This window comes from Elephas maximus, chromosome 5 (assembly GCF_024166365.1).
Source record: "Elephas maximus indicus isolate mEleMax1 chromosome 5, mEleMax1 primary haplotype, whole genome shotgun sequence".
NCBI lineage: Eukaryota > Metazoa > Chordata > Mammalia > Proboscidea > Elephantidae > Elephas > Elephas maximus.
The window spans coordinates 30,808,750-30,822,010 of NC_064823.1; the positions used below are offsets into that span (position 1 = coordinate 30,808,750).

The 13,261-nt window shown below is 38.4% G+C and overlaps 1 protein-coding gene across 3 annotated transcripts in view; it reads left to right on the plus strand.

Annotated features, from left to right (window-relative positions):
* SEC24D (SEC24 homolog D, COPII coat complex component) overlaps positions 1-13,261 on the plus strand; it is a 110,821-nt gene that overhangs the window by 30,809 nt on the left and 66,751 nt on the right. For all 3 annotated transcript variants that reach the window (XM_049885427.1, XM_049885426.1, XM_049885428.1), the window contains exon 8: positions 137-264. In XM_049885427.1, coding sequence (XP_049741384.1) covers positions 137-264 — 128 coding nt within the window. The remainder of the gene's footprint in view (positions 1-136; positions 265-13,261) is intronic.

Consider the following 13,261-nt stretch of genomic DNA (forward strand, 5'->3'; position numbering starts at 1 on the left):
TTTTATTTTTAGAAATCATGAAGAAAGTTTTACAAATAAAGCAATGCATTATCTGGAAGTACCTTTAAAATATTTAAATATTTTAGGGTAGATGTTTTCTAAGCAAATTTCAAGTGCGTCCCTTTGAACGTTTCAGGCAATGCTAGTCCTCGATATATCCGTTGTACAACATACTGTTTCCCGTGCACGTCGGATATGGCTAAGCAAGCTCAGATCCCATTAGCTGCTGTCATCAAACCCTTTGCCACAATTCCTTCAAATGAGGTAAGAATAATAAACGTGACTCAATTTACCAATTCCAAAATAATTCTTTCGTCATTATTTTTTGAAGCATGATTCTGTATTATACTCAGAACACTGGAGTACGCGTAATGTAAAAACATCTACTGATTCCATTTATTAGGATAAAAAATGTCTGACAAGCTGTGTTTTTTTGCGATGATGTACACTAAACACTGATTAACTGAGTCACTCTTTGGTCTGTTGTAACTGCATATGTACAGAAAATTTGGAATGTCACATTGTGACAAATGCCAAGGAATCTCCTGAGGCCCTTATGCTCTGGTTCAGGGCCATCACATCTCAGTGTTGTTGCAGCAAGATAATAGATACAGGGCCTTTGGTCTTACTTGTTGTTAGTTGCTGTCTAGTCAGCCCTCAACTCATGGTGACCCCATGCACAGCAGAATGAGTGGTCCTGCCTGGTCCTGCACCACCCCCATGATGAGATTGCAGATCAGCCCATTGTAATGCACAGGGTTTTCACTGACCAAATTTCAGACATAGATATCCAGACCTATATTCCTAGTCTACCTTAGCCTGCAAGCTCCACTGAAACCCATTCAGCATCATAGCAACACACAAGCCGCCAGCGACAGAGGGACAGTGGCTGCACATGAGGTGCATCGGCTGGGAATCAGACATGGAGGGTGCGGATTCTACCACTGAAACACCAGTGTCCTCTTGGCCTTACTGCACCTGCTTTAATCATCACTGGGCCAGGATGCTCATAAACACCAGCTTAAAATCAGCATGATTAGAAAGCATGAGGTAGATAAATCTGTATGTACGAACTTAAAGGTATGCCTAATATATAGTTAACTGGGAAAAAAGATCAAGAAATGGTGTACATTTAAAATATTTGACATTAGGATGTTGTTAATGAATATTGTGATCAGGACATCCAGAAATAACCTAACTTGCCCCTATACTGCCACCACCTCTTCTCTCGATGCTCGCAAACAGTGGACACCCTCATAAACACAGGTACGCAAGGCACCGTAGCAGAGTGAGTCAAATAGGAAGTAAAGAAAAGCTTTACTTCTGGCTGGAGCTTTGACTGTAAACCCCATGCAGTATTCCAGTAAGTTCGGCTGAGTCCTGGATTCCTGTAGTTGCTCTAAAGGAAAAAGCCCCATCTTTCCCTCCCAACATAAACCTCAGTCTCGGATCGAATGACTTTTTTGAGGAAAGGCTGACCGAATGCACCGCTAGCCTCACCTGCGGAGGAGACAGAGTGTCTGCAAGAGAGAGAGCAGATTTGTCCTCTTTTTGGTCTGGCTGTGCCAGGTGTAGATACCAGGAGAAAAGGGTCGTGGAGAAGGGGAGGAGTGAGCTGTGGTTAGTGGGGCCTTCACCTCACCTCAGGGAAGGAAGAAAGAGAGGGACGGTGGGCATGTGCATGGTTCCTTGTATCCCCTTTGAAATACTCATTCTCCTTGAGTGGAGTGGAATGCTGCCATCTCTTCTTTTGGGGAGTCGGGTGAACTGGGTTAGACTGGGGTACAGGAGAGGCACTGAGCTATTCCTAGACGTCAATCTTACATGCAGTATGGTCTCATATTTGTAAATCAAGAAGTATATTCAGTATTTACTTTTTTCTAAGTCATGTTCCTTATATGATGGCCCCAGCAATTTAATGTAATGCTCATAAACTCCTCTTTAAAATCATTTTTCGTCATACAGTAGACCAATATGTATTGACAAAGAGATCCATGCTATGTAAAATGTGTGTGTGTATGTTTTAAAGAACAACTTAACTAGAAGTATGTTTTAGCTATTTTTCAATATTTTAATGAAAAATTTCAAACATACAGAAAACTTGAAAAGAATTACAGTGAGCATCTCTATATCTGACACCCTGGATCCTACCATTTACCTTTAGCTATTCTTATTTTTACTATATATCACTCCACCTATCCGTCAAACCATCTTATTTTTTTCATGCCTTTCAAAGTGAATTGCAGACAGCAGTACGCTTCCCCTTAAATACTCTAACATACATATCATTAACGAGAATTTAGTATTCGCTTATAGACTATTTTTCCTTTTGAGGTAAAATTCATATACTATAAAATACATTTCTCTTAAACATTCACTGAGTTTTAACAAATGCATTTATCTATGAAACCCTGGTGACATAGTTGTTAAGAGCTATGGCTGCTAACCAAAAGGTCAGCAGTTCTAATCCACCAGGCGCTCCTTGGATACTCTATGGGGCAGTTCTACTCTGTTCTGTAGGGTCAATATGAGTTGGAATCGACTTGATGGTAATGGTTTCAGTTTGATTTTTGGTGTAGCCCAAACCTCTATCAAGATATGGAACAATTACCCTTATCCCAGAAAGTTATCTCATGCCCCTTCCTACAAGACTGTCCCCCACCCGGCCAACCACTGTTCTGATTCTTCTCATTATAGGTTTCTTCTACCTATTCTAGGACACCATATAAATAGAATCATATGGTATGCAATCTTTTGTATGAGCACAATATTTACACAATTTCACTCAGTATAATATCGTAGAGGGCCATCTGTGTTGCTGCATATATCAATAGTTTGTTCCTTTTTTATTACTGAGTAGTATTTCTTTGTATGGATATAACAGTTTGTTTATCTAGCCCTTTATTGATGGACATCTGGGCTGTTCCCAGTTTTTGGCTATTATGAATAAAGCTGCTATGAACATTCGTGTACAAGTCTTTCTGTAGACATGTGTTTTCATTTCTTTAACCAGGCCCATTCCTCTCCCTCCTGTCCTCCCTAGGGAAGAACACTGTAATGGATTTGGTATGTCTTTTTATATGTTGGAGCCATGGTGGTACAGTGGTTAAGTGTTCTGCTGCTAACCAAAAGGTCGGGAATTGGAATCTACTGGCAGCTCCTTGGAAACCCTATGAGGCAGTTTTACTTTGTCCTGTAGGGTCCCTGTGAGTTGTAGTTGACTTGATGGCAGCAGGTTTGGGTTTGCTTTTGGTTTTATATGTTGACTTCATATGCATGATCTATAATGATATGTATTATTTTTTGCTTTTTAAAGTATCAATTACTTTTAAATAAGTAAAACATAAACATTCAAATGATCAAAAAGAGTATACAATGAAAATTAGTTCCTTTCCCCTTTACACAAAACCCTCACCTGTTCTTTGTGATTCCTTCTAGAAGTGAAATATGCACATTGCCAGCATATAAGTATCCCTTTAAAAAAAAAAAAGGAAAGATAAATGGTAGCATACTGTACACACTCTTCTGCCCTCTCCTTTTTTCATGTAGTGTGTCTGGCTCTTCTTCGTGTCATGTCGCCTCATATGGAGCTACCTCATTCTTTGTAACTGCTGTGTAGCATGATATATTGAGGTCATTGGTGGCTCAGTGGTAAAATTCTCACCTTCCACTGGGGAGAACCGGGTTTTGATTCCGGGCCAGTGCACCTCATGTGCAGCCAACGCTCGTCTGTCAGTTGGAGGCTTGCATGTTGCTGTGATGTTGAGCAGGTGGAGCTTCCAGACTAAGACAGACTAGGAAGAAAGGGCTGGAGATCTCCTTCCGAAAATCAACCATTGAAAATCCCATGGATCATAACAGTCTGATTAGCAGTTGGTGGTGAAGATGGCTCAAGACCGGGCAGCATTTTCTTCCATCGTGCGTCAAGTCACCATGAGTCGGGGACCAACTCCACAGCAGCTAACAGCAACGACAACACTATCTATTAAGAAGACAAACATATTGTAACTGGACATATCAATTTTTTGTGTGTGCCCAGAATTTTTTTTTTTAATATAAAGCTAGTATTTAATATCTGCTATAGAAAAAAAAAAATTTTTTTTCTATAAGCTAACCTTGTGCTATGTGATTTTTTCTTTTTAGTTTATTTTTTAATGAACATACAATAAAATAGACTTTTTGTTCTAGGAATTTTAATGCAGATATAGATTTAGGTAACTTCATCACATTTATGATTCAAACACTTCCATCATCCCAAACATTCTTTTGTGCTCACACCTTCTCTCCATCCCTAAACCTTAGCGACCACAGAGCTGTTCTCTATTGCTGTAGCTTTGCCTTTTTTAAAATGTCATATAAATGGAATCACGTATAGTACGTGACCTCTTGAGACTGGCCTCTTTGGCTTTGCCTGAAGTCTTTGCGAATGATCCATATTGTTGCATGGACATATCAATTTTAGGGTGCGTATAGATTTCAGAAATGGGAGACTTTCAGAAATGGGAGACATTTAAAATATGAATCCTAAAATGGAGGATACATACTTTGGACATGTTGTCAGGAGGGATCAGTCCCTGGAGAAGGACATCATGCTTGGCAAAGTACAGGGTCAGCAGAAAAGAGGAAGACACTCAGTGAAGTGGATTGACACAGAGGCTGCAACAATGAGCTCAAGCATAACAGCGATTGTGAGGATGGCGCAGGACCGGGCAGTGTTTCGTTCTGTTGTGCATAGGGTCTCTATGAGTCGGAACTGACTCGAGGGCACCTAACAACAACAATAAAATGGAGGAAATATATTAACATAAATACATCTGAAAAAATGTTATACCGAATATTTGATTCAGCTTCTCTCAGGGAGTAAGATTGTTATAGATGTACACCTTCCACCTAAGATGTTTGTGCCCTGTCTTGACGCTTTTTACAGTGATCTGTCATTTTCATAATCAGAATAAAACAGCATTTCTACTTTGAAAGAAACCTCTAGCATATATAAAATAACCCCATACTCTAGGTAGCAACTTTATTGTGCATCAGTGTGGGATATATGGGATTTATTCCAGTGAGCAGTGTCAGTTTTGGGTGCACCTTATTCATGGCAGTGAGTTTGCACAGGTTTCAACTACACACTAGCAAAATCCCCTCCACCGTGCCCCTCCACCTGGGACAGCTGAGCTGGGTTAAGTGTACACAGAACAGAACAAAACTCAGCAGTTGTTCACACGCAAAGCCAGAGCCTGTAACCTGCTTGTTATCAGCATTTGGCATTAACCATGAAATTAATCCATAACATGTTTTTCAAAATAAAACTTGGTATTTAGTGTTTTGGTTGAAGAAAGCTTTCAAATATTAGTACAGGCCTCTCCCTCCTACCATCACCACCACCAAATGCGTACACAGACTGCTTTTTGTTTTCCAAAGTTGTTTGTGTTTTAACCAAATGCTGCCTCCCTGCCATCGTGAGGTTTTCCTTATCTCTGTGTTTTCTAAGGTAATAGATAGATGAGGTTAGCATCCTAGCTTGTATTTGGCATCTGACTTAGGGAGAAGCTCCACCTGAGAAAATCACACACGTTGTTCTTTTAATGTTGCACAAGACATTGCATACTTACCAGGTAAATGTTTTTTGACATTACTGTGGCCTCTGCTCAGTCTCTCTCTACAGAAAGTCCTTCCTTTTTCCTTAGACCTTCAGTGAATAGGACATCTCTGAATATACTATGGTTAGGAAGGAGTACTGTCTCTTACATGGGAATGTCTTCTGGTTTGAATGAAGACATCATCTATTCAAAGAAATACTTTTATTTGTGTAAATAGGCTTGGAGATAAAAATAAAGTTTGTAAAATGGTTGCTGGAACACCAGGAAGAAATCCCTAAAGGGTGTACTTAAGGGAAAAAATAAAAAGTCTTTCTTCTTTGGGGAGATTAACTGGACCTAAACTTGGGAAGCCACTAATTTTAGGGAAATACTATTGCTATGCTATCCCAACAGGCTGGATGAAAGTCTGTATGTCATGTGTGTTCGCATGTCCTTGACAGACTTCTCTGATAGCTTGCATGACACCATCTGGTGTATTTATTCCTACCTCACAGGCTTTTGTGAGTTCCCTTTGTTGTTTTCTTGACTCTAATATTGAAGTCCCTGGGTAGTGCAAATGCTTAATGCACTTGGCCGCTAACTAAAAAGTTGGAGGTTTGAGTCTACCTAGAGCCACCTCAGAAGAAAGCCTTGGTGATCTACTTTTGAAAAGCCAGCCATTGAAAACATTATGGAGGACAATTCTGTTCTGATGCACGTAGGGTCACCATGCGTCAGAATCGACCAGATGGCAACTGATTTTTTTGGTTTTAATATTGAATCAATGAAGGCTTGGCCCTAGAGTCTCCTCTCTTCTCTGTCTAAACTCCCCATTCTCCCCAAGATTAAATATCATCTGTGTACTGCTGCTGCTGTTGTTACTGATGAGAATAATAATAGTCAAAATTTATACAACACTTACCAGTTTTTTCTATATGTTCATTTATTTAATACATCAACCTGTTTATTATCCCCATTTTAGATATAAGGAAGCTGAGACACAGAGTTAAGCAACTTGCTAATGTCAACAGCTAGTAAACGGCAGAGCTAGGTTCACCCAGGCAATCTGGCACCCAAGTCATTACTCTTAATCACTATGCTGTTACTCCACCTCTCATTCATTCATTTCTGCACCTCCAGCCCCATAATTGCATATCCAAATGCCTTCCTGACTTCTTTCCTTGGGTGCATCATCGAAACCTCAAATTTAACATGTCTGAGAGGAAATTCCTGATCTTTCAGAATCCCTAATTCTGTTAATTCATCCACACTTCAATAAACAGCCCTATGGTTTATTCAGTTGTTTAAGCCAGAACCAAAAACCAAGCAATTATAGTTAAATAATAGAAAATAAGGGACATGCTGATATTATGTATTTATTATGTGTAATCAGAGCCTGGAAACCCTGGTGGCATAGTGGTTAAGTGCTACAGCTGCTAACCAAAAGATCTGCAGTTTGAATCCACTGGATGCTCCTTGGAAACTCTATGGGGCAGTTCTACTCTGTCCTATAGGATCGCTATGAGTCGTAACCAACTTGATGGCAACACAATGGGTTTGGGTTTTTTTTAATCAGGCTCCTGGTGGCACAGTGTTTAAGAGCTTGGCTGCAAACAAAAAGGTCAGCAGTTCAAATCCACAAGCCACTCCTTGGAAACCCTACGGAGCAGTTCAACTCTGTCCTAGAGGGTCACTGTGAGTCAGAATTGACTCGACGGCAGCAGGTATTATGTATAATCAGGGTAATTTCTTTAAGAAGTTTTCGAGTGTATTTCTTAAAGGCAAATGTATAACACGGATATTTTTATTCTTAATATGAAAAGCATTTTAAATTATTTTCCTCTACAGTAAATGCCTTGCTCGTTTCTAGGTTATTTGCTTCTCTGATTAATATTGCCATCATTACTGCAATTAAAAAAAAAAAACTTAAAGATACCCTGATTTGGCATCTATGAAAAGGGTTTATTTAGTACAGTTAAAAAAAGAAAAAAGTGTTTCCATTGTTTGACAGAGCCTCTTTAAGCATGTCACTGTGTTAGCAACAGCCTAGAAAAATAAACCTAACCTGAGCAGTTATGATCCAAGAACGTTCCTTGTGAGAATTTGCTTTGGAGATGGATGCCATTTCCAAGGCCGTATCTATGTCATCACTGTTTAACATTTCATATTCCTTAGTATAAATTTTACTTTTTTGTATGGGTTTCAAGTGAAACCCCTTACTCCATTCGCTGTAATTAACTATGAGATATTTATTCAGGAAAAATAATAGCTATGCTTTAAGCTCTTTTGTTTAGTAGCCTGTGTTTTTGTTTTTGATGCTGTATTTTAAGAACAAAGGTAGAATGGTGTCAATTTCCAGTGAGAAAGGATTGAAGATTATACCTAACTTGATTTTATGTTTTCCTTCTCTAAAATAGGAAATTCTTACATTTTGGACAAGTGCACATATCTAATCATAGATGCAATTAAGTAATTTCACCTGTAAACCAGATGGTGGATTCTTTTACCCCATCTGTGACTGCATTAAGGAATATCTGTGTATCTGTTTTAGATTATAAGTGGATATAATAGTCAAAGTAATTTCCTTGCTTACTGAATTAGTTTAGTGGAGATTAATTTTTACCCAAGACTCTAAATTTCACTTGATTTATAATCCCCTGCTTTTCTCTGTGCTAGAAACTGAGCTAAACTTTAGGGATATGGAGAAATACAAGACCAGCTACTGCTGACTAGGCTTACGGAAAACTTTGAAGTATACAGCTAATTCAGTGCAATGTGAAAAAGGTCCTGATGGGGATAATCTTGTTCTGTGGAGTTAAGGTCCAGGGAAATTTTCACCTGACTTATGACTCAATGAATATATTATCCTCTTATTAAATACTGTTTAAATTCTTTTTTCTGGATAATTGTTCCTATTCTAATAGATTCAGTAGAGTGTTCATATTCTGATAGATTAGTATATTTGCAAAAGGTACCATTGGAAAGAAAAAGGTGTGGACGTCAAAGAACTGACAAATGGGGTTAACAAGAAAGGAAAAGACTGCAGAGAATAAACCCAACCCCAGTGTATTATGTAGGGGTGGACTTCACATTCATCACCTGTGGAAGGGATTACTGGTCACGCATTTGACTTTTCAGCCAGCCTTGCTTGCGTGAGTTAACATAGTTTGGCAAAATTTACACTGCAATTTAATGCATCGAAGAGAAAAAAAATTCTGCCTCACTGTAGTAGTTTATGTCACGATGACTGCATGTCATCCTTCTTTTAAGTCAGTAGGTATTATTCCAGTTTTATAGATGAAGAAGCTCTATAGGTTCTGGGGCTTATTAAAGTCACACAGCTGGTAAGTGATGTGGCTGGAACTCAAGATTCCAAATTCCAAGTTCATTCCACTCCATGTGGCTATAAATGAGCTTGTTGAGGTTTTATTTGGGTTAACATATAAAATAGCATTCCTTTTTCTTCCTGACTGTAGTTTTAGCAATAGGCCCCTAGCTTCTGCAAGCTCCTGAATTATCTTGAACGGTCAGTTTTAGACTTCTTTTCCTCAAGTGTTTTGCCTTCAAAATACTATTTAGTATTCCCGGAAGGCAAAAACTATCATGAATACAACAGAAGGCTGGGCATATAACTGAGGTCTTAGTTGAATAAATGGACTCTCCTTGGGGTAGGATGGGCATTTAAAGACTAAGATAAATCAACCTACAGAATGATGGTTGATTTCTAGGTATTTTAAGCCTCTAAATTAACACTTTTAGCACAGTGAGTCTTGATTGTTCCTTGGCAGCATTGGGGTCTATTGATGAACATATTGCAAGTAAAGTAAAAGTTAAGTTTTTTATCCTACTTTGGCTATTGTTTCACACTTTTAAATCACTATAGACCTCAAAGGACAGAACAGTAAAACAAGTAGGAAGAATTTTTGATAATACAAAGATATTTTAGGAACTATTTTCTCCAAAGAACAATAAATAATAGTATCCAAATGGCAGAGCATTGGATTGCTGTTGTTATTGTTAGTGGCTATGGGTTTTGGCTCATGGGGACCCCGTGTGTGCAGAGTACAGTTGTGCTTAGGGCTTTCAAGGCTGTGACCTTTCTAAAGCAGATAGTCAGGCCGGTCTTCTGAGGTGCCTCTGGGTGGGTTCAGACTACCAATCTTTTGGCTAGTAGTCGAGTGCTTAACCAAACGTGCCACCCAGTGACTCTTTGAGCATTGGATTAGGAACCTAGAAACGTGATTTCAAGTCTCCACTATTGCATGTATGTGACCTTGGTCCTCCATTTGCATTTCCACGTGAAGGAGGAGTCTGTCTCTGATATTCTGTGAATCTAGAAGACTGCCAGCATCTGCCCTTTCTTTTCTATTCCTTATTGGGCCTTCATTGGGGATTGCCGTGTATTTATGGCACATCCTATATGTTATTAGGAATTTGGGTGAATAAATTGTACAACTCAGTCAAAAATGATTTCATTTATATTTTACCTTTAATGTAATAAATCACATGAACATTATGAAACTGTATACTTTTATATATAGCTCAAATATAGCTAGTCTTTAGCAATTAAAATGGTCTGTAGTTAACTGATTAATGCATAATATCATATCCTTTAAGAAACTTAGAAATTTATGCATTAAATTATTTTTCACTGAAAGCTTCAAAAGTCTGTATTTTTATTTTGAGATGTATATTAATGTTATGGATTGAATTGTGGCCCCCACAAAGTATGTGTGGTAAATCCTAACCCCTATCTGGTCACTAGGAAACCCTGGTGGCATAGTGGTTAAGAGCTATGTCTGCTAATCAAAAGGTCGGGGGCAGTTCGAATCCACCAGGCGCTCCTTGGAAACTATGGGGCAGTTCTACTCTGTCCTGTAGGGTCTCTATAGTTGGAACAGATTTGATGGCAACGGAGTTGGTTTGTATAGGGTCACGATGAGCCGGAATCGACTTCACGGCAACGGGCTTGGTTTTTTGGTTATACCTGTGGCTGTAATCCCATTTGGGAGCAGGATTTTCTTCATTATGTTAATGAGGTCCTATCAGTTCAGACTGTGTCTTTATCCAGTCACTTTTGAGATTTAATAAGTGCAGATTAGGCACAGAAGCAAGGAAGCACCAGTGGGGGTAAGATAGATGCCATGTGGAGATCTCCAACGAACTCCAGGAAGAATGATAGAGAAGCAGAGACAAGGGTTTTCCCCCAGGGCAAATAGAGAAAGAATTCCGCTAGAGCCAGTGTCCTAAATTCAGACTTCTAGCCTCCTAAATTGTGAGAAAATAAATTTCTGGTCCTTTAAAACCACCCAGTTGTTGTATTTCTTCTGTTACAACAGCACTAAGAAACTGAGACAATTATAATCTTCTTTTTTTTTTTTAATGGGACCTTAGAAAATATTTGAAATGCTTAATTTTATAGGGGAGAGAAGTAAGGAACACACAGATCAAATTATTTCCTTAAGGTCACATATTTAGTTTATGAAAAAACTGGGGCATCATCTCAGTTTTTATTTTTTAGTTTAATCTTCTTCCCACTATAAGACAGCTGTTTCTCTTTTGATGAAAATATACATAGCAAAAGATACATCAGTTCAACTGTTTCTACATGTATAATTCACAGTCCTCAAGTTGTGCAACCATTCTCACCCTCCTTTTTCAAATTATTTTACCACCATTAACTGTCACTGCTCCCTAAGCTTCACATCTAATCTTTCAAGTTGCTGTTTTCATTTTGATCTCATATAGATAGTTCTTTAAGCACCATGCTCAAGGCAGACATATTTTACTAATTAAGCTAAACTGTTGTTTAGTTCAAAGAATACTTCAGGCGGTAGTTTTGGTTTAAGGTTTAAAGCTTACAAATTATCTCAGGGCAATAGTTTAAGTGGTCATCCAGTGTCATTCAGAAAGCCTGAATTCCATGAGAATATGAAATTATGAAATTCTGTTCTATATTTTCTCCCTTTTGATCAGGATTCTTCTATAGAACCTTTGGCCAGAACATTTAGTAATGGTAGTTGGGCAGCATCCAGTTCCCCTGGTCTCATAGCGAAGGAGGCCCTTGTTCATGGAGGCAACCAGATATGCATTTCATTTTCTTCGATTCCTGACTCTCCTTCTTCTCTGTTGCTCCAGGCAAAGAGAGGTCAATTCTGTACTTTGGGTGGCCGCTTGCAAGCTTTTAAGACTCCAGGAACTGTGTTAAGAACTAGGAGGTAGAACAAAAGCACTGAGAAACATTATTTTGCCAGGCAATTATAATCTTAAATTATCTGCTTTCCTGCAATATTTTTTAAAGTATTGACATAAGAACTTGGAAAAAATAAGAGCATGTACTCAGATAGAAATGGAATTATTAATACAGCATTTTAAGTACCTTTTAATGTATAAAGTTAATTTAAAAACTGAATCTTATCCCCTAAGGTTTTTGGTCACTGTTTACACAGTACTATAAAAAAGTACTATGAAAAAGTTTGGCAGCTAAGAAACAGAATGTTGTCCCTTTTTAGAACTGTGTTATAACACGATAGCAGACATAAGGGAAAGTTGCATTTGTCAGGGCAAAGGTTGTTAGAATTCTATTTTAAGTTACAGTTTAGAAGCTGAATGCACCAAGCTTATTTTCTCCATTACAAAATTATTCATGTAACATTTATGTTTTTATTAAGTGGAGAATAAGGAAAACAAGAATAAAAAGAAAGCATTCTACCATACTTTAATTTTCAGTGAATGCAAGTGTGAGTTGTATGACTTTTATCACCCCGAGGATTAAGTATACAGCACCTGTAACTGTTGATTGAGTATACGGCATCTATAACTGACGACTGAGTATACGGCATCTATAACTGACGACTGAGTATACGGCATCTATAACTGACGACTGAGTATACGGCATCTATAACTGACGACTGAGTATACGGCATCTATAACTGACGACTGAGTATACGGCATCTATAACTGACGACTGAGTATACGGCATCTATAACTGACGACTGAGTATACGGCATCTATAACTGACGACTGAGTATACGGCATCTATAACTGACGACTGAGTATACGGCATCTATAACTGACGACTGAGTATACGGCATCTATAACTGACGACTGAGTATACGGCATCTATAACTGACGACTGAGTATACGGCATCTATAATATATGAGCCAAGAGAATAGACCAGGCTCCTTGGAAGTAGAATGCTGGGCATCAGTGAGGAGAACCACAGAAAAGGAACCATTTTAGAGGCTTCTTGATATCATTTTCATCAATTTGAAGACCTACATTTTCTCGCATTTGAACACTTTTAGAATAGGAATGTATCTTATTAACAACTTCATAGCATTATGTCATGTACAGTCGGCAACTTTGGTCCCTTTTATAATTGATGGGGTTTCAGAATCATTGAAATGCACCGTTTATACTTCGCTTCATGATTCTGACTTCAGATTTTGGGGATCTTTGGATAAAGCAAGGGCTTACAGTTTATGCACTTTATGTGTCTCCTCGGTGATCAAGTATGAGAATATCAAATATTTTAAAGTTTTATATTTGGTAGTTTCCTAGGCATCAAGTTCTCATTGAAAAAAGGCTAAACACAATTAATAAACAAAATCCTACTTTTAAGAAAGATGGAAGGAAAGGAGGGAGGGCAGGAAAGCCCTATGCAAACTTTTAATTTGGA